Source organism: Pteropus alecto, unplaced genomic scaffold, assembly GCF_000325575.1.
Source record: "Pteropus alecto unplaced genomic scaffold, ASM32557v1 scaffold52, whole genome shotgun sequence".
NCBI lineage: Eukaryota > Metazoa > Chordata > Mammalia > Chiroptera > Pteropodidae > Pteropus > Pteropus alecto.
The window spans coordinates 3307897-3331735 of NW_006433941.1; the positions used below are offsets into that span (position 1 = coordinate 3307897).

General features: G+C 33.6%; 1 protein-coding gene and 2 pseudogenes across 1 annotated transcript in view; all 3 read left to right on the forward strand.

Moving 5' to 3' along the window:
• Positions 1-23839, forward strand: part of NCOR1 (nuclear receptor corepressor 1) — a 173975-nt gene that overhangs the window by 95566 nt on the left and 54570 nt on the right. The window contains exons 16-22 of the mRNA XM_015586644.2: positions 2698-2915; positions 4512-4574; positions 6187-6326; positions 9493-9619; positions 16090-16594; positions 18670-18799; positions 21152-21347. Coding sequence (XP_015442130.1) covers positions 2698-2915; positions 4512-4574; positions 6187-6326; positions 9493-9619; positions 16090-16594; positions 18670-18799; positions 21152-21347 — 1379 coding nt within the window. The remainder of the gene's footprint in view (positions 1-2697; positions 2916-4511; positions 4575-6186; positions 6327-9492; positions 9620-16089; positions 16595-18669; positions 18800-21151; positions 21348-23839) is intronic.
• Positions 1425-1543, forward strand: LOC112477069 (annotated as a pseudogene).
• LOC112477064 lies at positions 19893-20011 on the forward strand (annotated as a pseudogene).

The following is a 23839-nucleotide window of genomic DNA, read 5'->3' on the forward strand; positions in this document are numbered from 1 at the left end:
AAAGAGCTAAAGATAACAAATGTGTAAACCTGAGTGATTATGAACATGGTATACTGTTAACATATGATTGAAAAGTGAGATGGAGGAAGAAACAGGGTGGTGAGGATGAGCATGTTTTTGGATATTAATGGGAAATCCAGGTGGTTATTCCAGCAGGTAGTTGGAAAGACAAGTCTCTGGATCTTAGGAGATTTAGGAGATGGAGTATGAGTCTAGTAAAAATAATACGAATGTTAAGGCCAGAGCGAGCCTTGGGAAATTCATATAGTAAAGGATGATGGGGAAAAGGCAGTCCCCAGAAGGAGAGCCAGAATAGGGAGGGATATTAGGAAAGTGTGAAGTCCTTAAAACTAAGTTGAGAGGGATATAGAAACAATTATCCACGGTGTGTGTCAGCTGCAGTAGAAAGAGTAATGCAATAAGAAAAGGTCATTTGATTTTGCAGTTTTTAAGTCATTGAAGATTTTTGACACAATCTCTTTTATAGAAGGCTGTAGCAGTAGCCAGATTGGGAAGGGAAAAAGAAGGGAGAGAGCTACATGGTAACTTCAGGGGTAGTTTATAACTGAAGGGGAAATACTTGCATTTTGGGGGAGGTGGGGAACTAACTTGGTAAGCCACAAACAGGTCTTTACTTGAAGTAGATAAGATTAAAAAAAAAATCACCTTCCATTAAGCAAGAATAGTTGAGTCTTTGAATATTGCCATCTCTTTGATCAATTTTTTTTAAAAAGTACATTAAACACCTTGCTTTTAAATATAACAACCCTGGGAGATGTGGTGTTCCAGGATTACATATAGTATTATTGCTGTTGATAGTTATGACCATTTATTATTGTTTTTCCGAAGTCCTTGAGACTATGAAAAGCACTTTATAGCTTGAAGGACATTTAGCCTTAATAGTAGCAAACACCTATGGTGCTTACTATGTTCCAAGCACTGTTCTGAGCATTATATATAAATTGACTTCTTTAATTCTCACAATAGCCCTATGAAATATACTATTATTATCCTCATTTTACAGATGAGAAAAACTGAGATCCATGGCAGTATGGTTGCTTGTCCAAGGTCATCACATGTATAATAAATTGTAGAGCTCTGGTACAAACCCAGACAGCCTGACTCCACAGACCATTTTCCTAACAAAAAGGCCATAATGCCCTGTTTGTACAATGTTGTATAGATTAATGCCACAGAAAGGGTATCTGTCATGGAGAGCATCTGTTTCAGCTTCTTCATTTCACAGAGGAGAAAACTTATGTTGGAGCAAGGGCCAGAAATCCAGGACTCCTACCTTTCGGTGTACCCCACTGCTTCTGGATTGTGGGTTAAGGAGTTTTCTGCTGCCATTTACTACTTCCTCAGAGAGTGTTCTTGTATCCAAGTCAAATGATTTGAAATGTGTTTAAATTTTAAGTCCATTTGTCTATGGCCATGCCACCCTGAACAAATCTGATTCCGTCTGATCTTGGAAGCTAAGCAGGGTCGGGCCTGTTTAGTACTTGGATGGGAGACCGCCAAGGAAGACCAGGTGCTATAGGCATAAAAAAAATTTTAAAAATTAAAACAAAACAAAACAAAACAAAAAACCAAGAGATTGTAAGCTGACAAGGTCCTTACAATCTCTGAGGCCAACCAAGGGTTGCCTCACCTTAACAAGAGAAGATTCATCTGTATTTGCAGCTGCTCCCCAGTGCTAGCATCACCACCTTAGCTCCACTTCAGATCATTAGCATTAGGCATTAAATTCTCATAAGAGCACTGGTCCCTAGTGCCAAATAGTTTGGAGACCAGTGCATTAATGAATAAAACAGGCTTTTTGAAGTATCTTAATTTGCGTCAGTCAAAGCTTGTTAAAATTGGGCATGACAGAATTTTTGATAAAATTTATCTTAGTAACTGAGGGTTTGGGTAGTTTTATTTAATTTCTTTTTTCTTTTTTTTTAATTAGAAATATTGCCTAGTTTTTTTTTCTTTCTATTTTTTTATTGTTATGGTGACATTGGTTAATGAAATCCAGTAAGTTTCAGGTGTACAACTTAACAATAAGTATATATATATTATAGATAGATAGATAGATAGATAGATATAGATAGATAGATAGATAGATAGATAGATAGATAGATTTCATGTGTTCACCTCCCATAGTTAATTTTTCCTGTCACCACATATTTGACCCCTTTTACCCCATCTACCTCCCTCTCCCACCCTCTGGTAACCACTAGTCTATTGTCCGTGTCCATGAGTCTCTGTTTGTCCTGTTCATTTGTTGCTTTTAGGTTTATATCCCACATATAAGTGATGTTATGTGTTTTTCAACTTTTTCTGTCTGGGTTATTTCGCTTAGCATGATTATCTCGAGATCCATCCATGTTGTCACAAATGGCATTATTTCATCTCTTCTTATGGCTGAGTAATATTCCATTGTATATATTTACCACAGCTTCTTTATACATTCATCTATCTTAGGACACTTAGGTTGCTTTCATGTCCTGGCCACTGTGAATAATGCTGCTATGAACATTGGCGTGCAAATATCTTTATGGATATGGGTTTTCAATTTCTTTTATTCAATTTCTATTTAAATAATTTTTAAATAATTTTCTATTTAAATTTTTAAATAATTTTCAAAGCTGCCTTCTTTGATATATATATACTTTTAAATCACCCAAAATTTTCATTCACTTTTGTTTCCAGAGATAATACCAAGGAAAAGGACAAGACAGAAAGTACAGTAGAAGAAACTGAGGAGAGAGAGCAGGCCATGCCCCGGGGACGAAAGACTGCCAATAGTCAGGGCCGCCGAAAGGGCCGGATCACCAGGTCTATGACAAATGAAGCTGCTGCTGCCAGTGCTGCAGCTGCAGCTGCCACTGAGGAGCCCCCACCACCTCTGCCACCACCACCTGAACCCAGTAAGTGGACAGCTTAGAGTGAGCAGGCCAACATTTTGTTTGGAATTCTGTGTCAGTGCTAGGGCAGGGCAGGAGAGATCTCTTGATACTCACAACCTAGAAATAATCAGAAAGTCTAGCTTTACATTTTTTAAACTTTAATATGAAAGTTTTTTGAAAAAGAACAGCAGCCCCAATTTTGCTACCTTAATATTAGCTGTTTTTCTTTTTACTTACATAATCCTAGTATACATGCTACTTTGTTTTCTGCTACTTTAACTGGTCATATATAATGAATATTTTCTAACTTCTAAGTGATCTCCCATTTTTACTTTTGATGGCTGTGAACCATTGGCATTGTGTTGTCCCCCGAGACATAATTTCCTAAACTATTCCCTATTGCTGAATGATTAGGCTATATCCTTCACCCCCTTTAAACTAATACAGATAGCACTGTAATTAAAAAAAACTAAAAACATACCATTTTTTTTTGTTAAATTATTTATTAATGAGAATAAATTCTTAGACAAGGGAATATTGAGACTAAGAGTCCAAGCATTTTTCTGTTACTAAGTATTATCTCAGTTTATAAAGGGATTATGTTAATGATGAGTACCACCATTGGTGGTTTAGTGGTACCTATTTTGCAGTTATGTTAAGTATGAAAGAAAACGGGAATGGCAAGAAGATTGTGAGGGAAATAACTAGACAAGCAGATGGGGGCAGATCATATTGGGCCTTGTTTTAACTATATCATACTTTTTACTTACAAAGTGAGCTTACAAAGGTTTTTAAATAGAGGAATACTTTGATTAGATTGGTGTTTAGAAAGATAATTCTGATGACAGTTGTGGTCAAGTTAGAATTAGGGATGGAGGAAGAAGAACCAGCTAGAAAGGCATCATTATGCATATAGTGGCTCAGGCAAGGAGGGAATAGATTCAGGAGATTAGAATTGACACACATTGGATGTGAGTGGTAAATGGGAGGAAGGATTCAAAAATTAGTCTGAGGATCCTATTAATAATTTGAGTGACTTGGTGGATGATAGTACTATTAATTGAGAAGGGGAATATAGCAAGAGCTCATTTCAGGACTGTAGGTCTCAATTTTTTTTCTCAAGTAAAAGAAAAAGTATTTAGTTCATGATTAACCTGTGTTTACTAGAGGTCAGGCACTGAGGATGAACATAAGAGTCTCCAAGAGTGAAGAGGAGATGGAGGTTCAGAGAACAGGAGAGAAGTGGGCTTGGACCAGAAGGTGGAGGGTTGTTTCTTCCTTTGACACTTCCACAGACGAAAGATGGCAGTTCTAATATGTGGGAACGCACTGGGTGAGGTGGGACTTCTTAGAAAATAAACTAATGGTGTTCAGACATATAAAGATGGAACTTTAAAGAACATTGAGAAAGATCATAACACTTAGAGGTGTTGAATTTTCCCCTCTAGTTTGGTGGGGGAAAGGCCGAGACTATCCTGTTTCCATAGTTTCTGTCACCAAATGCTTTAAACAGGCTTTATGTCAGATAAATAGGTTATAGATTATATGGTTGGTTCCATATAATCTGTAAATGAAGGTTTAACTTAATTTTTCTCTGCCTTATTGGGTTTCTTTTAGTTTCTACAGAACCTGTAGAAACCTCTAGATGGACAGAAGAAGAAATGGAAGTTGCTAAAAAAGGTAAATATAGTTCAGGTTCTTTTTGTTTTTAGGGTTATTAGTAATGAGTGAGATAGAGCTAATTTTGGGGGTGGGGGAAGTCTTCCACAATGATAAATAGAATTTAGAAATAGGAGGGTTTTTTTTGATGGTGTGGTATTTTATAAGGTACTCCAAGTGTGCTTACTTTTTGAGGGATTTAAGATTTCCTCTTCAGTTTTATTTTGAATTCATTTTATTAGAAAGCAAGTAGGCTATATTCACTTTTCCAGAATAGTTGTGATTAAATGCTTTGAAAGTCGTTTTGGAAGGTATTTTATACAAAGTCTAAATTTTTATTATTTAAAAGTTGCATTTGATAGAGTGGTAAATACTTTGTCAATTTTCATTTGGTAAGGGATTTGATTATAAACTAGTAAGAAATTGCACCTTGATTCAGTGGGGAGAGTATGAACTTTGTTGTCAGATAAAATTTTGAATCCTTTCTCTGCCACTTTCATAGCCATGCGGCCTTGGTCTTATTCTGGAACACTGTAGATCTTGTATTTTTCTATTGTTGTTAATTGATATAGTAATAAATTGAACTAAACTTTCTAATAAGATAAATAACTGGTTTATAAATAAAGAGTAATTTACTTTTTAAATAAAATAATTTTGAGAAAGATTAGTTAAAAATTTACCTTGTAGTTCTTGAGAGAAATTATTGTAGTTTAACCTTTTAGTGATACATAGAAAGATTTACTTTCTATTTAACAGGTAATGAGTGATACATTTAAAATCATATAAACCAACTTTACCAAAAATACAGCAGTTTAAAATGTTCTGTCTTTTATTTGAGGTTTTCCATAATTAGAAAATTTGTGATTTGTCCTGATTACATGTATAAGTTTTTAATGATTCACATTCTCATCTCATGGTGAAATGACTAGATATTAGCTATAACATAGGGTGATCTTTTTCAGGTAAACATATTTACATACACTGTTTAGTCACCACTCTTTTCATCTCTTATTCATTATATCAGGCAAAATTTATAAGTGATCTTTCAGTTATCATTATTAAGGAAGCTGCTAGTTTTAACCTTGGAAAACTGATGCTTTCCTATAAATTCTTAAATTTGTACTGGAAATTCCAGCTTAGGTACAACTGTATCTAAAGTAAATCTCTGTCTATTTAGCTCTTATATATACATATGCATTTATATACCTGTATTCCTTGCACATGTGTTTTTGTGTGTTTGTGTATGCGCATATATATTATTTCATTAAAGAAATGTCACATAGCATAGGCTTCTGTGATACATTGTATTACAACAGATTTTTTTTAAGTGTTCGAGCTATTACTCTGTGTTCAGTATTGTCTTAGCCCTCTGGGAGATACACAAAGATAAGGTATTCATTAATGAGCATGTTTTAAATTTGGGTAGAAAAATAGAGCTATCAATGAGTTTTGTGTCAACACATATTTCAGTAAGTATTCAAGTATAAATAAATTTTCAATTATCAATAAATAATTGGAAACACTTTTATTGTTAATGATTGTGAATACAGTAATTAAGTTTGTTTTATTATTTCTCTTGTTTGCTTTATCAGGTTACTGTTCAATTAAAATTTGGTTTGTTTTTAAAATATAGGTCTAGTAGAACATGGTCGTAACTGGGCAGCAATTGCCAAAATGGTGGGAACTAAAAGTGAAGCTCAGTGTAAAAACTTCTATTTTAACTATAAAAGGCGTCACAATCTTGACAACCTCTTGCAGCAGCATAAACAGAAAGTAAGTATATCAGGAGTGGTGAATCTTTTTACTTACAGTTTTTTGTTTGTTTTTTTGAGCTTCAGAGATTGGTTTTGAAACTTTTTTGTATATTGTATTTTTATTTATTACATTTACCTATAAAAGATATGATAGTTTCTTGACACAAGATGACTATTTATTTATTTACTTCCCAAGGAGTAAAATTTCTGTTAATAGTAATGGAAATTCAGTACTTTTGAATTACTATAGACTGGATTTGAAAAATAGAAGCTTTTGGAGTTCGAATCAAAAACTTTAGTTGGAGTGCTTTTGATCATATTGAATGAGTTGATTTGGCATATTACAAAACATTTTCTCAGAGAGAGATTCCGTGGGTAAAAATTAAAGACCAGAAAGTGCAAGATTAATGAAAGTTTCTTAACAAGGAAGTTTCAATGTTCTCAAAGTTCACAGAGCTCTTTGAGGATTCCATGAGGTCAGAACTGTTTTCATAAAATCTTCAGATGTTATTTATTTTTCCACTGTATTGACATTTACATTGATGACAAAGCAGTTCTGAGTGAGAATGCTGGTGCCCTAGCATAAATCATGGCCAGACACCTCTTGCTAAGTAACTCGATATATTCTTTATCTCCAAACATTTGCAGTTAAACAAACAAACAGATGCCCATGATGAAGCAATAAAAATCAGCTTTAATAAATCTTGACCCTTGAGCACATGCCTATGTGATGAAATAGAAGTGTACATAAAGCCCTTCCACTTGGTACCAAAGTATCATGGCTGTCTATAGGAAAAGCATTTTTGAAACTGAGTTCCAAGTGAACTAGCCTCACTTTTTTTCATTGAATATCATTTTTAGTTGAAAGAATGACAAACCTATGGTTTTTTAGACTTGAATATTTGGCACACATTTTCTTGAAAGAGTGACCCTGTCTTTCAAAGAAAACAACCAATACTCTTTGTTGCCACTTTTAAATTTTGAGCTTTCAAGCAAAAATTAGAATTTTAGAAAATGTGTATCCCTTACCATGAGTTTAACATCTTCCCAATTCTCTGACTTTTCTGATGAGATCAGTGGTAATAACTAATGTGATATTTTTAATTTTAAAAACCTGTGTAACTCAGTAGTTTCCAAATGAGACCAATTCATGATGTCACAATGAATGTCATGTATGGCTTAAGGATTCATAAAATGTTTTGTAGTACACACCTAATTGCAAGATATATGAATGGATTTTAAAAGGGTACAAAAAAATTTATTGACATGGTTTTAAATTTCACATTGCAACTAACCTTTAAGAAATAACTACTTGCCATGTTTTGGTACAGTATCAAGGAATAATATTCACAGTATTTGAAAAGACTGTTAAAATAGGCTCCTGTTTTCCAACTACATATCTCTGTGAGGCCAGACTTTTTTTTATGTACTTCAACCAAAACAGTATTATCTCCACAGATTAGATTACATGTAGAAGCACATTTGAGAATTCTGCTATATTCTATTAGGGCAGACATTAAAGAGATTTTTAAAAATATAAAACAGTGCTACTTTTTCAGAGTTATTTTTTTGTTTTGGAAAGTAATTATTATTTCTTTAAAATTTTTTTATGTTGATATGTAATCGGTTTATTAATTTTAAACGAATTAATATTTTAAATGTTTCTCAGTTTTAATTTCTAATATGGTCAATATCTGTGTATCAATATCTCTCTCATGAACACAAACTCTTTAGGGTCTTGAATACTTTTTAAGAGTGTGTGTCTTTAGACCAAAAAGTTTGAGAATCATTAAGAATGATAGAATGGGCAATAAAAGGGCAGATATTTAAACTGATTTGAAGTTATAAGAGTATATGAAGTATGACATTGATTTAAAAAGTTATACAAAAAGAGCTTTTCGGTTAAAAATAAGAACGCAAGGGTTAGAAATGTGCTGTAGCCACATAAAAACATAAAGGAAAGAAAACAACAACAAGAGAGACTTGACTTCAAATACCATCTGAAACATTTTGGGAGAAAATCAAGTGAAAAATAAATCAGACATGTTTTTAAAAGATAAACATTGTATTAGGGCTTTCCAGAGAAATAGAACCAACAGAGAGAGAGAGGTAGGAAGGTGGGGGGGTGGGAGTGGTAGGGTGTGTGTGCATATGTGTAGAAAGAGAGAGAGAGAGAAAGAGATGGAGTGTGGAAAGGAGAAAGGGAGAAAGATTGAGATTGATTTATTTTAAGAAATTGGCTCATGATTTTGGAGACTTGGTGAGTCCAAAAATCCTATGGGATAGACTGACAGTCTGGAGACTCACGCAGATTTTCTTCTTGCTGATGTGTGTATGTTGGGGGCTAGCCATCAATCTTAGTTCTGTTAAGGCCTTCAGTTGATTGGATGAGGCTTGCCCCCTCCACATTATGGAGGGTAATATGATTTACTCGAAAGCTATTGATTTAATTGTTAATCTCATCCAAAAAACTCCTGCACAGAAAATCCTGGATAATGTTTGACCAAATATCTGAGAACTGTGACCCAGCCAAGTTGACACATAAAATTAACCATCACAGATGTCTTTACAACTTCAGATTCTGATCATTTTAATTACAACTGAAATAATAGGGACAGCGGCTTCAATTGTTGATCTAGAGTGTTTTATCTTTTTAAAAAAGATCTCAGGAAAATGTGACAAAATGTCTAGTAGCTCTTAAAGCTCAGTGGGAGATATATATAGATATTACATTTCTGTGTATTTGAATTATTACATTGAAAATCAATACTATCATATAGTTAAGAAAATGCTTGGAAATATAGTAGATTATTGATTGTAAAGAAAGATTCCACATTCAACACGTTATTTTTATTAGAAAATAACTATGCTATTTTTATTAGAAAATACATTATTTGGAGGGAGAGGAGTTTTGTGATTTTTGTATAGTGGCAAATAGTTTCAAAAATGCTTCAGATGTGACTTTTGATCAATTTAATGAAAGTGATCCGTCTACACAAAAGACCGGTTAGCAGTTACCTAGTGCAAACTGCACTTGAACCAGAGCAATTGTCAGACACACAGCCTTCTTCTTTAGTATATGTGTATGCATCAGTGTTCTATGTTATGTCAGATATGAAAAGAATTGTTTCTCTCCTATTATTTAAATAATGAATAACCTATATTAAAATTTTTTACTTCTCTAGACTTCACGAAAACCTCGTGAAGAGCGAGATGTGTCTCAATGTGAAAGTGTAGCTTCCACTGTTTCTGCTCAGGAGGATGAAGATATTGAAGCCTCCAATGAAGAAGAAAATCCAGAAGACAGTGAAGGTATCTCAGAATCTTAAATTTAGTTGTGACTTCTCCCAGCCCAAATATGTAATTTTTAGCTTAGTCATTTGACTATTTAGAAATTGCTTCATTAAGGAAATAGTATATCAGTGTTTTCATGGCATAGAGACTTTAAACTGGAACGTAATGTATTTATTAATCCAACCAGCAAATATTATGGAGCACCTGAGAAGGTCCAAGTGCTAAAACCAGAACATCTTAAAAATGGCAGTCCAGCTTCAAACGCTTTATTGCCAACATCAATAAAATGTCTGTGTGTCACATCGCCACATGTATTTATTCAGTTGGCATCATCAATTATATTTTTCTCTTTATTCCATTGAGTTTATTTTAATTGTTCAAAGACTTACATATGTCATGTTTATGTTTTCACATAAAAAGAATTAATGACCCTAAAAGCCCTGGTAGAAAAAAAGTCAATCCAAGAAATTTAGAAAAAGAAATAAAACCCTTTTTGTCATTTGAACAAGTTAATGACAGCTTTCTGAGAAAAGTAAATATTTTCTTGGGTGTTGCTAGTTTAAGGAAAAAAGATAACTTATTTATTTCAGTTGACATTAAAGTTTCTGTGGATTTCTTTTCTAAACGGGATTTTCACAATGATTTTAGTAATTCTTTATATATTATATCTAAAACATGATTATGTTTTAGACATGCACATGTTTTCTCCATCCGATTTGCTTTATTTTGTTTGTTTCATTTTTTAATTACCGGCGTGTAAACTTCATATGTATTTGGAGGTGCTCATATTTTCTTTGTAATATCTTCTATTTTAAGTTTAGGAAGTTCTACAACTTCCAAGAATTTTAAAAAATTAGATTTTGTTTCTCTTTTTTTCTACAGGTTGTTCTTGTTAGAGTTTAAACTTAAAAATTGTCTTGAAAAAGATTTTGGCTTTGAATAATAAGTAAACTTTTTTTCTGTGTAGTTTTGTCAAAAATGAGATAAAGAGAATATTGGAGCAAATTCAACCTGGGGTAGAATAACACTACTGCAAACAATCCAAGTTCATGGTACTTCTAAAGAAGTCATCAGAGTTTGTTATTTTTAATAATTTGTAGCTTCATGTGCATCATGGGTTACAGATGCACATGAAGCCTGTATTAGTCTGCTTGAGTTGTCATAACAGAATATCACAGACTGGGTGCTTTAAACAACAAATTTATTTTCTCACAATTCTGGAGGGTGGAAGTCCAAGATCAAGATGCCGACAGGGTTAGTTTCTGGTGAATCTCTCTCTCTCTTCCTGGCTTTCAGATCACTTCCTTTTTGCTTTGCCCTCACATGGCCTACCTTCTGTGCAAATGTGCTCCTGGTGCCATTCTCAAAAAGACACTAGTCTGTTGGATTAGGGCCCCACCGTTATGACTGTATTTAATTACCTCCTTAAAGGCACTATCTTTAAATACTGTCACATTGTGGGATTAGTGCTTTAACATATAAATTTTGGAGGGACACAGTTCAGCAAAGCCCAAAGCCTAATTGTCATAAATGTTTATTTCAGAACAGAAAAGCCTATTCAATTATGGGCTAACAGATTCTCCAGAATTATTCATCAAAAGTGACTTTTATCTTTCTGATTTCTTCCTTGGACTTTGATAATTTTTAAAATTATCAAATAAGATTATTAAGGTTATTAATTGAGGTTTTAAATAAAGTTATTAAGGTAATTAGGTTAAATGAGGTATTAAAATAATATTTCTGTCTGATCAAGTGTAAGTTGACATGGTTACATCATGTCCATTCGTACATGTGGTTGTGTTGTGACATCTAGAATAGTTTCCTATTAATAGAAAATGAACTTGCTATTAGAATTATGGGATCTCCATTTCCTTTTGACTTAATTTCATTTGGAAAGTGTCAAAGAAAAGAAAGTACACAGTCCATTTTACATGACTTGTGATTTATTGCTTATTGCCAAACTTAAGAAGATACTAAAGACTCTGTTTATTTATGTCAAGGCTCTTGCCCTTGGAGAATGAAGGCAGCTGCTGAAGGGAAGAGTCCCTCCCTGTGTCTGTTTTCCTAGAACATATATCTGACTCTGTGGACATCTTTCTCAGTTAGAAGAGTTTAAATCAGAAAGACTGAAACTTTGGATTTCAGTCTGGATTTGCTCTTGTTCTCTTGTTTTAAAACATTCTTTAAAGTTTTTTGGGGGTGCGGGGGAAGAAATAAAAGTTTCATATTTGGCTGGTGCTTGGTAAAGCATTATGCTTTATTCCAACTCTTGTGGCCTGGATGAAGAAAGTAATTCAAAGTGCTTATGTTAAATGGTATTATCTGCTGCATAATCACTAAGATGTCTTCCAGTTGGTAATATGCCCTTGAATTTGAAGCTTTCCATCACTATATGAGTAGAAATGAGGATGAAGTCAGGTTTTTTGTTACTCTTTCAACATTTTGGTAGCATCTCTTATTAATGATAATTGCTACCATATTAAGACCTTACTACATGTGAGGTACTGTTCTGAGTTGTTCTTTTTCTGCTTTTTTTGATTTTTTTATTTTTGAGACTTGAATTCATCTGAACCCTAGGTTCTAAGTGCTTAACATTTCTATTTGGATGCCTAAGAGCCATAGCAAACTTTTATTTCCCTACCCCCAAAACCTAGTTTTCACCTTTAGTCTTTCCCTTCCTTGATAAATACTTTGGAAATTCTCTCTCATATCCTACATGTGGTCTATCAGCAGATGTTGTCAACTTTTCTTTAAATGTACTGTTTAGAATCTCATCTGGTTTCCCTACCTCTGTTGTAGTGCCCCTGCTTCTGAGCTTCTTGGTTGGTCTGTTTGCTGCTCTTTGTTCCAATATGGTTTTTTCTACCATACAATAGCCAGAGTGAACCTTATAAAATGTAAATCAGACTATGTTTCTCCTCTACTTCAAATCCTATGATACTTTCACATCTCATTCAGAATAAAAGGCAGAGCCCTTGCTCTGACTCATGAGGCCCTACATGAGCTAACCCTTCTATCTCTCTGGCCATTTTTTTGAGAATTTTTAAGATCTCTTAGCATCTTTCAGATACACAATACAGCATCATTAACTATAGTCACCATGCTGTACGTTACATCCCCAGGACTTATTTTATAACTGGATATTTTGTACCTTTGACCCCTTCATCCATTTCACCTACCCTCCCACCTCCTGCATCTGGCAACCACCAATCTGTGCTCTCTCTGTATGTTCATTTGGTTTGGTTTGGTTTGTATTTTTTTCAGATTCAACATGTAAGTGAAATTATATAGTATTTGTCCTTCTCTGTCTGATTTATTTCACTTAGCATAATGCCCTCAAGGTCCGTCATGTTATCACAAATGGCAAGATTTCCTTAGTTTTTAGTGCGTACCACGTTTTATTGACTCATTTATCCATTGATGGACATTTAGGTTGCTTCCATGTCTTGGTTCTTGTAAATAATGCTGCAGTGAAAATGGGGATGCATACATCTTTTCAAATTGTTTTTTTGTTTCCTTCAGATAAATACCCAGAAATAGAGTTGCTGGATCAGATGGTAGTTTTTTGTTTTGTTTTGTTTTGTTTTGTTTTGTTTTTTTGGTAGGTCTATTTTTAATGTTTTGAGGAATCTCCATGCTATTTTACATAGTGTCTGCACCATTTTACATTCTCACCAACAGCAAACCAAGTGTTCCCTTTTCTCCACATCCTTGCCTGTACTGATTTTTTGTCTTTTTGATAATAACCATTCTAACAGATAGGAGGTGATTGCTCACTCTGTTCTAACCACACTGTTCTCTTTGCTGTTCCTGAGCAAAGCAACCTCCACTTTAGGGACTTTTGCATGCGCTGTCTTCCTGGAATGCTTTTCTCCAAAATGTACCCGTTGCTTCATTCTCTCATTTCCTTCAGTCCTGTGTTGAAATGTTACATACCTCTGTGATATCTCCTGACCCACTGTTTCCCCAGTTTTGCTATTTATTCACTGCATTTATTACCACCTGGTATATCCTATATTTATTATTTGTGTTTTTTACTAGAATGTCAGCTCCATTAGATGTAGTTTGATTTTTTTTCACTGTTATGTCTTCAGTGCCTCAAACAGCTAAATTATCTTCATTTATCCTAAATTATCTATTGAGTTTTAAAAATGTGTTCCATTTGTAATTATTTTTCTGTATAATGTAAGATAGGGTCCTTGTTTTCTAAATAACCAATTTTGAGAGAGCTAGTTTATTAAACAAATGATACTTTACCTACTAATTTAAAATATCACCTTTGATATAAATTTTCTATATACTTGAAGATCTATTCTTAGACATTGTCTTCTATACCACTGATCTATTTTTATTGTCCCTGTGGCAGTTTCAAACATATTATAATACATTGGCTTTATAGTAAGTTTGAATATCTGGAGTGGCAAGTCTAACTCAATCTAGTACTTTTCATAATTTTCTTGGATTTTCTCAGGGACTTACTCTTGTACATAAAGTATAAGTCAGTTTTTCTAGTTTAAGAAATTTTCTTATAAACCATTGGAATTCTCATTGGAGGTTTATATTTTTATGTATATTTTATATATAATTTATATATGTTAATTTTATGGAGATTTAAATTTTATGTTATCTTACAGTCAATTTTAAGAAAATAATTTAAAAACTTTATGCTGCAGTGAACATCTCTGTATACTGTTTTTAACAGTGGCAAATTGGATCCAGTAAAGGAGGAAAGGTAGAGTAAATTTAAGAAATATTCATAGCCACTTATTCACTTTATACTTCAGCCATTATTTGAGTCTGCTGTGTGCCAGGTGCAATGCTTGTCACTGAGACTTAAATGATAAACAAAATATATGATGTCTGCCCTTATAGTGTTTATAGCCTTGCGGAAACAAAAAATGTAAAATTGTAACTGTAACCAGTACGTGTGTATAAAAGCCATAGTAAGAAAATTTAACTTTTGTTAAGAAAATGATAGAAGGCTTTTTTTAAAGCATGGGATATTTGATCTAATATACAAGGGAGAAGTAGGTGAAAGAGCCTTTTCAGTGAAAGTAAATGGCATGTATGAAGTTTGTGGTAGAAGACACATGGGACATTCACTAAAACTTAAAAAAAAGCCAGTGATAATGGAATTCTGAGAGAATGCAGGGTGCAAGATAAAGCTGAAAGGGCTGGCAGGGGCTCACCAGCCCGGGCCTTGTAACAAGGCCATACTCAGAAATTTGGAACTTTATCCTAAGATTAATGAGGTTTCATGGAAATGTTTTAAGAAGAGAAGGGGAGGGGAGAGGGAGAGAGTGTGAGTAAATTTTGGTAAGATTTGGCTTTTAAAATACTCACTCTGGCATTGTTGTAGAAAATGGTCAGAGGGGAAGGTGAGAAGAAAATTCATTTTTGGACTAGAACGGCAGTTGTGAAGTTGAACAGAAATGGATGGATTCAGGGAGTATTTTTAGATAGAAAATCTGTGAAACTTGTTTAGACAGGATATGTGGTAAGTGAGACGAGCATTTAAAAGATGAATTCTAGGTTTCTGGTTTGTTTAATTGGATAGTAAAGAAAAAAATTTGATTTGAGACTGAGTACAAGTCCATTGTAAGTCATACTGAATTTGTGATTCCTTTGAGATAGCTAGGTAAAGATGTGAAAGCATTAGAAATATATTTATAAAATGATAGAAACAATGTGGGGGAAAGACCAGTGCTACAATGTTAAATTAAAAATCTGTGGAATACTATTCTAGAGCTTTGCTGCTCAGTGTGGTAGCTACTAGATACATGTGGCTATTGAGCTCTTGAGACTAATGCAAATTGAGATATGCTAAAAATGTAAAATATAATCAGATTTTGAACACTTAGTACCAAAAAAAGTAAAATATCTTAGGATGAGTTTTCTATATTGATCATGTGTTTAAATGGTAATATTTTGGGCATATTGGGTTAAATAAAATATATTGGTAAAGTTAATTTTACCAATCTGTCTTTACTTTTCAGTTTGGCCACCAGAAAACTTAAAAAAATAATCAGATATAACTCGCATTATGTTTTTATTGGAAGGTGTTGTTTTAGAGTGTTAGCTCTCCTGGGTAAAAGAAAAAAAGCACAGAAATGGGCTGGTAGAAACAAACCAGAAAGTTACTATTTTGGGGAATGTTTTTTTGTTTAGTTTTGTTTTTCTATTTTCTTCATTTTTCAAATTTCATATCCATTATTTTTATACATTAAAATATTTTACACTTTCAGTTTTAGAAGGTCAAGACAATTTGATCTTTCCCTTGCACACTCTGTAGAAAACTTTAGCTTCCCTAGTGGCAGCGATACTTCTATGAGGTCATCAAAGAAGTTATAATTCATCCCACACAACTTTCAAGCATGGCTTCTGTCACCACCTGAAACATGTTCATTATCAGATTTTTATGCTATATCATTATCTTTAAGGTGCTGAAAATAGTTCTGATACAGAAAGTGCTCCTTCTCCTTCACCAGTTGAAGCTGTCAAGCCCAGCGAAGATAGCACTGAAAATGCGACTTCTCGAGGGAACACTGAACCTGTGGCTGAGCTCGAGTCCACCACTGAAACTGCTCCCAGTGCATCTCCATCTTCATCAGTTCCAACTACCAAACCAGCTGAAAATGAAAGTGCGGAGACCCAGGTGAATGACAGCATCACTGTTGAGACAGCAGAGCCAATGGATGTCGAACATCAGGAGCACAGTGCTGAAGTGACTTCTGTTCTTGATCTCCCTACAACTACCAAAGCAGACTCTGTAGATGTTGAAATGAGGGTGCCAGAAAACAATCCATCTCAAGTGGAAGGCGATACCAAAGAAAGAGACTTAGAGAGAGCCAGCGAGAAGACAGAGCCTAGAGATGAAGATTTGGTGGTGGCTCAGCAAATAAATGTCCAGAGGCCTGAGCCACAGTCAGATAATGATTCCAGTGCCACCTGCAGTGCTGATGAAGATGTGGATGGAGAGCCAGAGAGACAAAGGTGGGACTCATTTCTTAATTTATTATTCTATCTTTATTCTGTTGGTTGCTGACTAAATTATAGAATGGTACTGGCTACAGAGTCCTTTATAAATATTGGCAAATTAAAGGTAGTGTGTATGTTTTTAATATTGAGTTATGAGGCCATTCATCCTTTTAACCAAGAATAATTTAATCATTATTTTTTCATGAAAAAGATTGTGTGTGTGTGTGTGTGTGTGTTTTGACATAGATTGTTGCATGCATTGCACATGATAGCAAAAAAAGGGGATTTCTCCTGACAAAGTTGTGAACTAAACCACAGATGACTTCTATTCCTTGTTATGGAAGTAGTATGATGAAGGTGAAGGTGAGAGGCATTAGCTCCAACTTTGTTTGCTCTAAGACCCTATGGCCTCAAAGCAAGGCCTACTGTACCCCCTAGTATTAGATGTAAGAAAATGCTGAGAGGAAAAACATGTTAAGTGTTCTGAAAATATTTTAGAAAGCATAATTTAAATACAAGTTAATGGTAATTATAATGATCACTTTTTTATATCAGTTAAAATTTTAGGTTATTTATATTTGTAATTTAAAATATCAGGTACAATACAAATTATAAGTACTTTCAGTCATTAATAATATAGAATGTATTATATCTTTATGGTTTTTATAAAAATCATAGTACAAAAACTACATATTTTACAGAAATAGATACTACATTTAATATATTTGAGTTCCTAGGTGTTTCCTTTTCCTTGAAAGACATGGAATCATCTAGAATCACTGTAGATTATTGGATTGGTGCAAATTCTAGAAATGAATTAGACTAAAACATCATTTATTCAGTTTTTCGATCCAACCCTGTCTTTTTTCTCTTTTTAATAATAAAAAGATAAATAAATCAACCAACAGATAGCCAAATTCTGTTCAAAGCTCAGCTTTCATAGCGTGTCCTTGTGTCACTGTGCTTTCAGTCCATATCTAGTATATTTTCTATCTTAATTACTTTAGTTTATTGAGATTTGATACTAGAATAATAATAATCAACATTACAGGATGATTTCTCCAAAGAGATTTTTATGTAGTAGATACTAGAATTTTAATCAACGAGAATTGAAATAAGATAGTGGTTCTACTTAACCATTGAGTTTTCCAGAAAATTCAACCATCAAGCAATCCTTTTTCCTCATCTCACAATAATCTAGCTTTTAATAGTCCCAGATTTTGACTGGAGTAAACACAAATGGATTCAAGCTGTGTAGTCCCTTTTTAGTCATTCTTTAATGAAACATCTAAAATAAGGATTTTCTGTGTTTTGCACTGTTGGTTTTGGTAACTATTTTTATAAATGAAGGAAAAATTAGGATGACAGTTATCTTAACCGAAGAGCATCCTAAGAGAAGAACATGATAGTAATCTTGAAAGTCAGAAATTCTTTGGGAATATGTGGTGGTCTCTGAATGACATTTCTAAAGTTTACATCACTTTCAAACTATCAAAATGACACTTCTAAAGTTTACATCACTTTCATACTATCAAAATGACACTAAATTTCCTACATCTTTAATATCATCTTTATGTAAAATATAAATTGTTTTCTTTTATACATTCTAATTTTCTTACCAATTTGTACCTTTTAAAATGTATGACTGATCAAGCCTGTAAGGTATGGCACTATTGTACAATTTCTCCAGTCATATATTGGGCATCCTAAATTCACATATTGTTATAGAAAACAAGTGAAGCCAGTAGAATATAAGATGGCAGAGACTGCGGTAAACGGAGAAACAAGTGTCTGTTTCAAAGCGCAGCTGCTACAAGTTCAGCATGTTGTTGCTATGGTAATGCTGTTTCCAGCTTGCTGTTTCTTTCCATTTTTCATGAGAAACCAGGAGTCTGGAATTTTGAGCGAAATTCTCAATTTTAAAATGGCAGTGGTTCATTTAAATGTTTTAAGGGAACGTAGAGTACAACATAGGGAATATGGTTAATAGTATTGTGATAGCTGTATGGTGCCAGATTTACCAGGGGAATGGATAACTTCGTAAATTATATAAATGTCTAACCACTATGCTGTACACTTGCCAATTGCAGAATATTTCCTATGGACTCAAAGCCTTCACTATTAAACCCAGCTGGGTCTATACTGGTTTCATCACCAATAAAACCAAATCCTCTGGACTTGCCACAACTTCAGCATAGAGCTGCTGTTATCCCACCAATGGTAAGTTTTTAATATGAAAAAGAAAAGGAAAGTTGAAAAACAAACCTTTAGAGACATTTCTTCTCCTTTAATCAGTACTTGATTTTTGGAAAAATTGTGATAAAAAACACACAACGTAAAATTTACCACCTTAAGTATATTTAAGTGTACAGTTCAGTAGTGTTTAGGTATATTCACATTGTTGTAAAACAGATCTCTAGAATTTTTTTATCTTATAAAACAAATTCTCTTCTCATTAAATCATCACTCCCCTTTTTCTCCTCCACCCAGCCCTTGGTAACCACAATTCTACTTTCTGTTTCTGTGAATTTGGATACTTTAGATACCTCATATAAGTGGAATATACAGTATTTGTCTTATTATGACTGGCTTATTTCACTCAGCATAATGTCCTCAAGGTTAATCTATGTTGTAGCATGTGTCAGAATTGCCTTCCTTTTTAAGACTGATACTGTCCCATTGTATGTATATACATTTTGTTTATCCATTCATCTGTGGGATATACCTGTTGCTTTTTCAAATGGATTCATTGTGATGGTTGATTGAGATGGTCATTTCTAAGTAAGAAAATATATATATAATGTTTTAACTATAAATATTAATAACTTTAGTTTTCGTGTTGTTTTGCTATAAAACAGCAGAAGAATAAATAGGTAATTAGGTTTTGAATATTTAGAATGAAGTATAGAGATTATGGCTAACTTCAGTATAAAGTTTCAAATCTAGTTTTATTTACATTTTACCTCAATAATCTCTAAAGTTTGACTCCCTTTTGATAGCGAATTCCAGTCTTGGGTATTGTTCTTTTACTTAGCTATGTTCTAGCTCTTGCTTCATTTCGGAGGATAAAAATTTATTTCTTGTCTAATGTGATTATTAGGAAAAGTTAAGCATATCCTTATGATAGGCTCACAAAAAAGCATTAATTTATTCATTGGTTTATTAAGATGTATATTTATTGGATGTCTGCCCAGTTCAAGAATATTTTTAATGCTGTATGGAATATATGCATATCACAATCTCTGACTTCAAAAAACTTAGAGATTGGTCTTGGTAATAAGTCAGAAAAAATCATGACAAAAATTAAAATGAGGTCTACGGCCATGCCACCCTGAACGTGCCCGATCTCGTCTGATCTCAGAAGCTAAGCAGGGTCAGGTCTGGTTAGTACTTGGATGGGAGACCACCTAGGAATACCAGGTGCTGCAGGCATTTAAAAAAAAAAAAAAATTAAAATGAGAGCTTCCTTCTTAATGAGACACAGAAAGAAGACTCTCTGTAGGAAATAATATTTTGATTATTCCATAACAGTTCATTTGGCTTTTTATAGCAAAAGGAGAAAAAGCCACGTTTACATACAAGCCAAAGCACAAAAGCAAGAGAATTATGTGTGTGTTCTCAGTCAGTGAAAAATTCTGCTTATAATAGCAGAAAAAACTATTGAAGTCTTTAGATAACAGGTCCTAAAAACAGTCAGATCTCTACTCTTCCCAAGACTATTTCTTAGATAATGGACTGGATATCAGGGGCTTTTTATTTAGTATTGGACACAGCAGATTGAGTCTTTCCTTCATGAGAAAATAAATAATTGCAAATTGTCCTGTTGTATACTGTGAAAGAAATAAGTTGACTGCAGTATGAAGGAAAATGGAGAGGGCATTACAATATTTTATTGTATGGTTAGGGATGACCTGTCTGAAGAAGTATCATTTAATTTCCTTCTGCAAGAGAATTGATATATTAATGAATTGGTTGTGGGAAGCGAGATTGCTTAGTCAAGAATGACTGCCAGGTTTCTGGCTTAAGCTATTGAGGTTGCATTTTCTAAGATGGAGATCAGTGAAAGAGAAGCATTGAGTTTAGAAAACAAAATTTCCATTTTGGATGTAAGTTTTGAAGTGATTTGAGATATCCAAGTGGAGTTATTAGGCAGGCAATTTTATAAGTGTGGAACTTGGAGAAAAATGTCTTAGAAATAGAAATTTATGAATTGTTAACGTATAGATGACATTTAAATTCAGAGAAGTAGATATGATTACCTGGTGAGAGGACATAGAGAGAAAGGCTGAGCCACTAGGGATTTGGCCATCTGACCATCATGTTAGAAGCGGACAGAAGTATTTTTATTTCTGATTTTTATTTTCCTTATCATAACTTTTGTTATTTATTTTGTGTTGAGTTCTGAAAGTAACTGTTCAGCATTTTAAGCATCAGACCTGACAATTACTTTGATTTAAAAAATGGTAAAATCACTTCAACCAGTAATATTACGGAAATAAGCATTACTCGCAATAGATAGTAATTATTATTATGTTGGTCATAGCATATTTAGATATTTTTCCCTTCCTGTAGGTTTCCTGTACCCCATGTAGTATACCAGTTGGAACCCCAGTGAGTGGCTATGCCCTCTACCAGCGACACATTAAAGCAATGCATGAGTCAGCACTACTGGAAGAACAGCGACAGAGGCAAGAACAGATAGATTTGGAATGTAGAAGTTCTACAAGTCCATGTGGCACCTCCAAGAGTCCAAACAGAGAGTGGGAAGGTAGGTAGAGCTATCACCATAAAGAAATCAACTGAAAGGAAACAAAGCTATATTCAAAGGTAGTGTCCTTTGTGCTTTGTTATTTATCAGCATATCAATTGATTTATTACACTTTTCCCAAACAGATAGATTTCTTTAAATTGACTTCAGTTAAACTATTAAGTAGTACTAGTATTATTGAATTTTCTGTTACTCATCTTTATGCTGGAAGACCATATTAAAGCCATGCTTTATGTTCCATTCATCTGAGTTTTCAGAGTAAGTATGAATTGTCATTCTGTCCTCCATGCAAATCACCTGTATCTGGGTAATATTCTAATTTCTATGATGTGATGGGAGACAACTTTGTGTAACGTGTAAAGGCAATCAGACCCTGACTCAACCCTCACCTCAGCAAGCATTTACCACTTGCGTGGCCGTGGGCAAGTCACTTAACCTTTCTGAGCTTTAGTTTTCTCATTTGTAAATTGCAAATTACCTAAGTACTTACCTTGCTGGGATTATAACCTATAAGAAAAAATGAACATTCAGTATTTTATAACACATGGCTCAGCTTTATGATATATGATAGTTCACACTAATTAGTATATCAGTATATACATTGTTTAAATAGATACTATGAAGGTACTGTTATTGTTATGTCACTGTTATTTCAAGTGACAGATTTGAGTTGTGCGTGCTTTTTTTAGTTGGTGCATTATGTACTTGTTTCTTAAAAAAAAGGGAATGATTCCTAAATTTTAATAAGTTCTTCTGGCATGTTTAGAAAATGGCACATGTGTTATGGGTGATAGTAAATTTATGGACCATATGCTATAATATGCTTAGAATATAAGAATATTAAAATCTTCTGTGATTATGGTGTAGTTTTTTTTTTTTTCCGCACTGATTCAGAAGACTCTTCGCAGTACTTTATATAAATGAGAGCTATTAGTTATAGAAGACCATGCATTTCAAGGGCTATTTAATGTAAAACAGGAACTGTGGTATTTAACCGATCTTGCTGACTCCACACTCCAGTCACACCAATAATGAGTTATTAGTTACATGACACACTGAACCTCCTATGTTAGAGTTTTAAATATAAAATTGTTAGTGTTTTAAATGTATACCTTATGCTAGTAAAAATGTGAACCAGTGTGATAATACCCACCAAGGCTGAGTATATAATAGGTATTAACTGAATATATCTTGAAAGAAGGTAAAAACAATGATAAATTTTGGGTTTTTAGTATATTTCGTCTAGAGAATCCTTAATTCCTAACTCAGTAATTGACATAATGTGTACTCAGTAATTACATGTTGAAGGAATGAATTAAATGAATTAAAGAGCATAAATGGATTTAGCAGAAGTGCTTAAGAGCATTCCAATTAGGAGAAAATCTGTCATTACAAAAATGATAAATTATAGAATAATTTTAAAGTCTGTCGATCTATTTCTTACATAAATGATTTAGAATAAATTTTGTGAGGAAGAATTAAAACCTAGAAAAAAATGACATTCAAATGGTATTTGCTGAACTCATGCTAAAGCTTAACATTATGCAATTAGTAATGTCTGGATCATCCTGTATCATATAGTTATTTTAGGACCTCAATATTTTTTCTTGATCTGCTTTACAAAATGGGTTGTATTGGGAACTGGACAGACTGAACCATGTTAGAGCCTCAAATTCTGAGATTCCAAACTGAACTGCATTTCTCTGTGGTCAGTAACATTAATCTATATGGTTTAGATCTGCACAGTGTCCTAATTTTTAATCATAATACAGTGGTCTTAAAACCAGATTGTATTTATATTTTTGATTTAACATGACACCAAGATATTTATTAACATGACACCAGTTTGGTTTAAGGCAACTCTACAAACTGGGACAGTTGATTACATTTTATCCCAAGGTATTAAATTTCATTTTAACTAATTTACCTAGTATGTTCATCCAGGAATTTATTTAACAAGTACCTGAAGTTTCTCTTGAATTTATAGTTATCCTGTAGTTCATTGCGAAGGATAATCTTCCAAATAATATTTATATATTTGCATTTAAATTGCATGTATATAGAATGTTTGACAAATGTTTTCAATGCAACATCATAGAGTAGCTTATACACAATGTAGGCTGGTAAAGTCCACCTGAATTAGGACCATGGTTTTGACTTTTCTCTTCATGTTCTCATTTAGAAAGTAACAGTCAGCACCTGTTTTCTAACTGTTTGATTATATTCATTTTCTCTTAATGTCAATGGTACAAATAATTATTGTAGATGTGCCCTTTTAAGGTGGCTTAAAGCCTTTCCCTCTATAGAAAAGCTTGATAAAATTTTAAAAAATTGTTTTCACTTTCCAGTAACATTTACACAAGTTGACCCTTGCTTTAGTTTGAAGCCTTTTCCTACCATGAAGGAACTCAAACATGTAGAGATAGAGTTAGAATTGAACTACTAATGCATGTTAATAAAATCTATCTAATCTAAATAAAGAGTTAATGCTT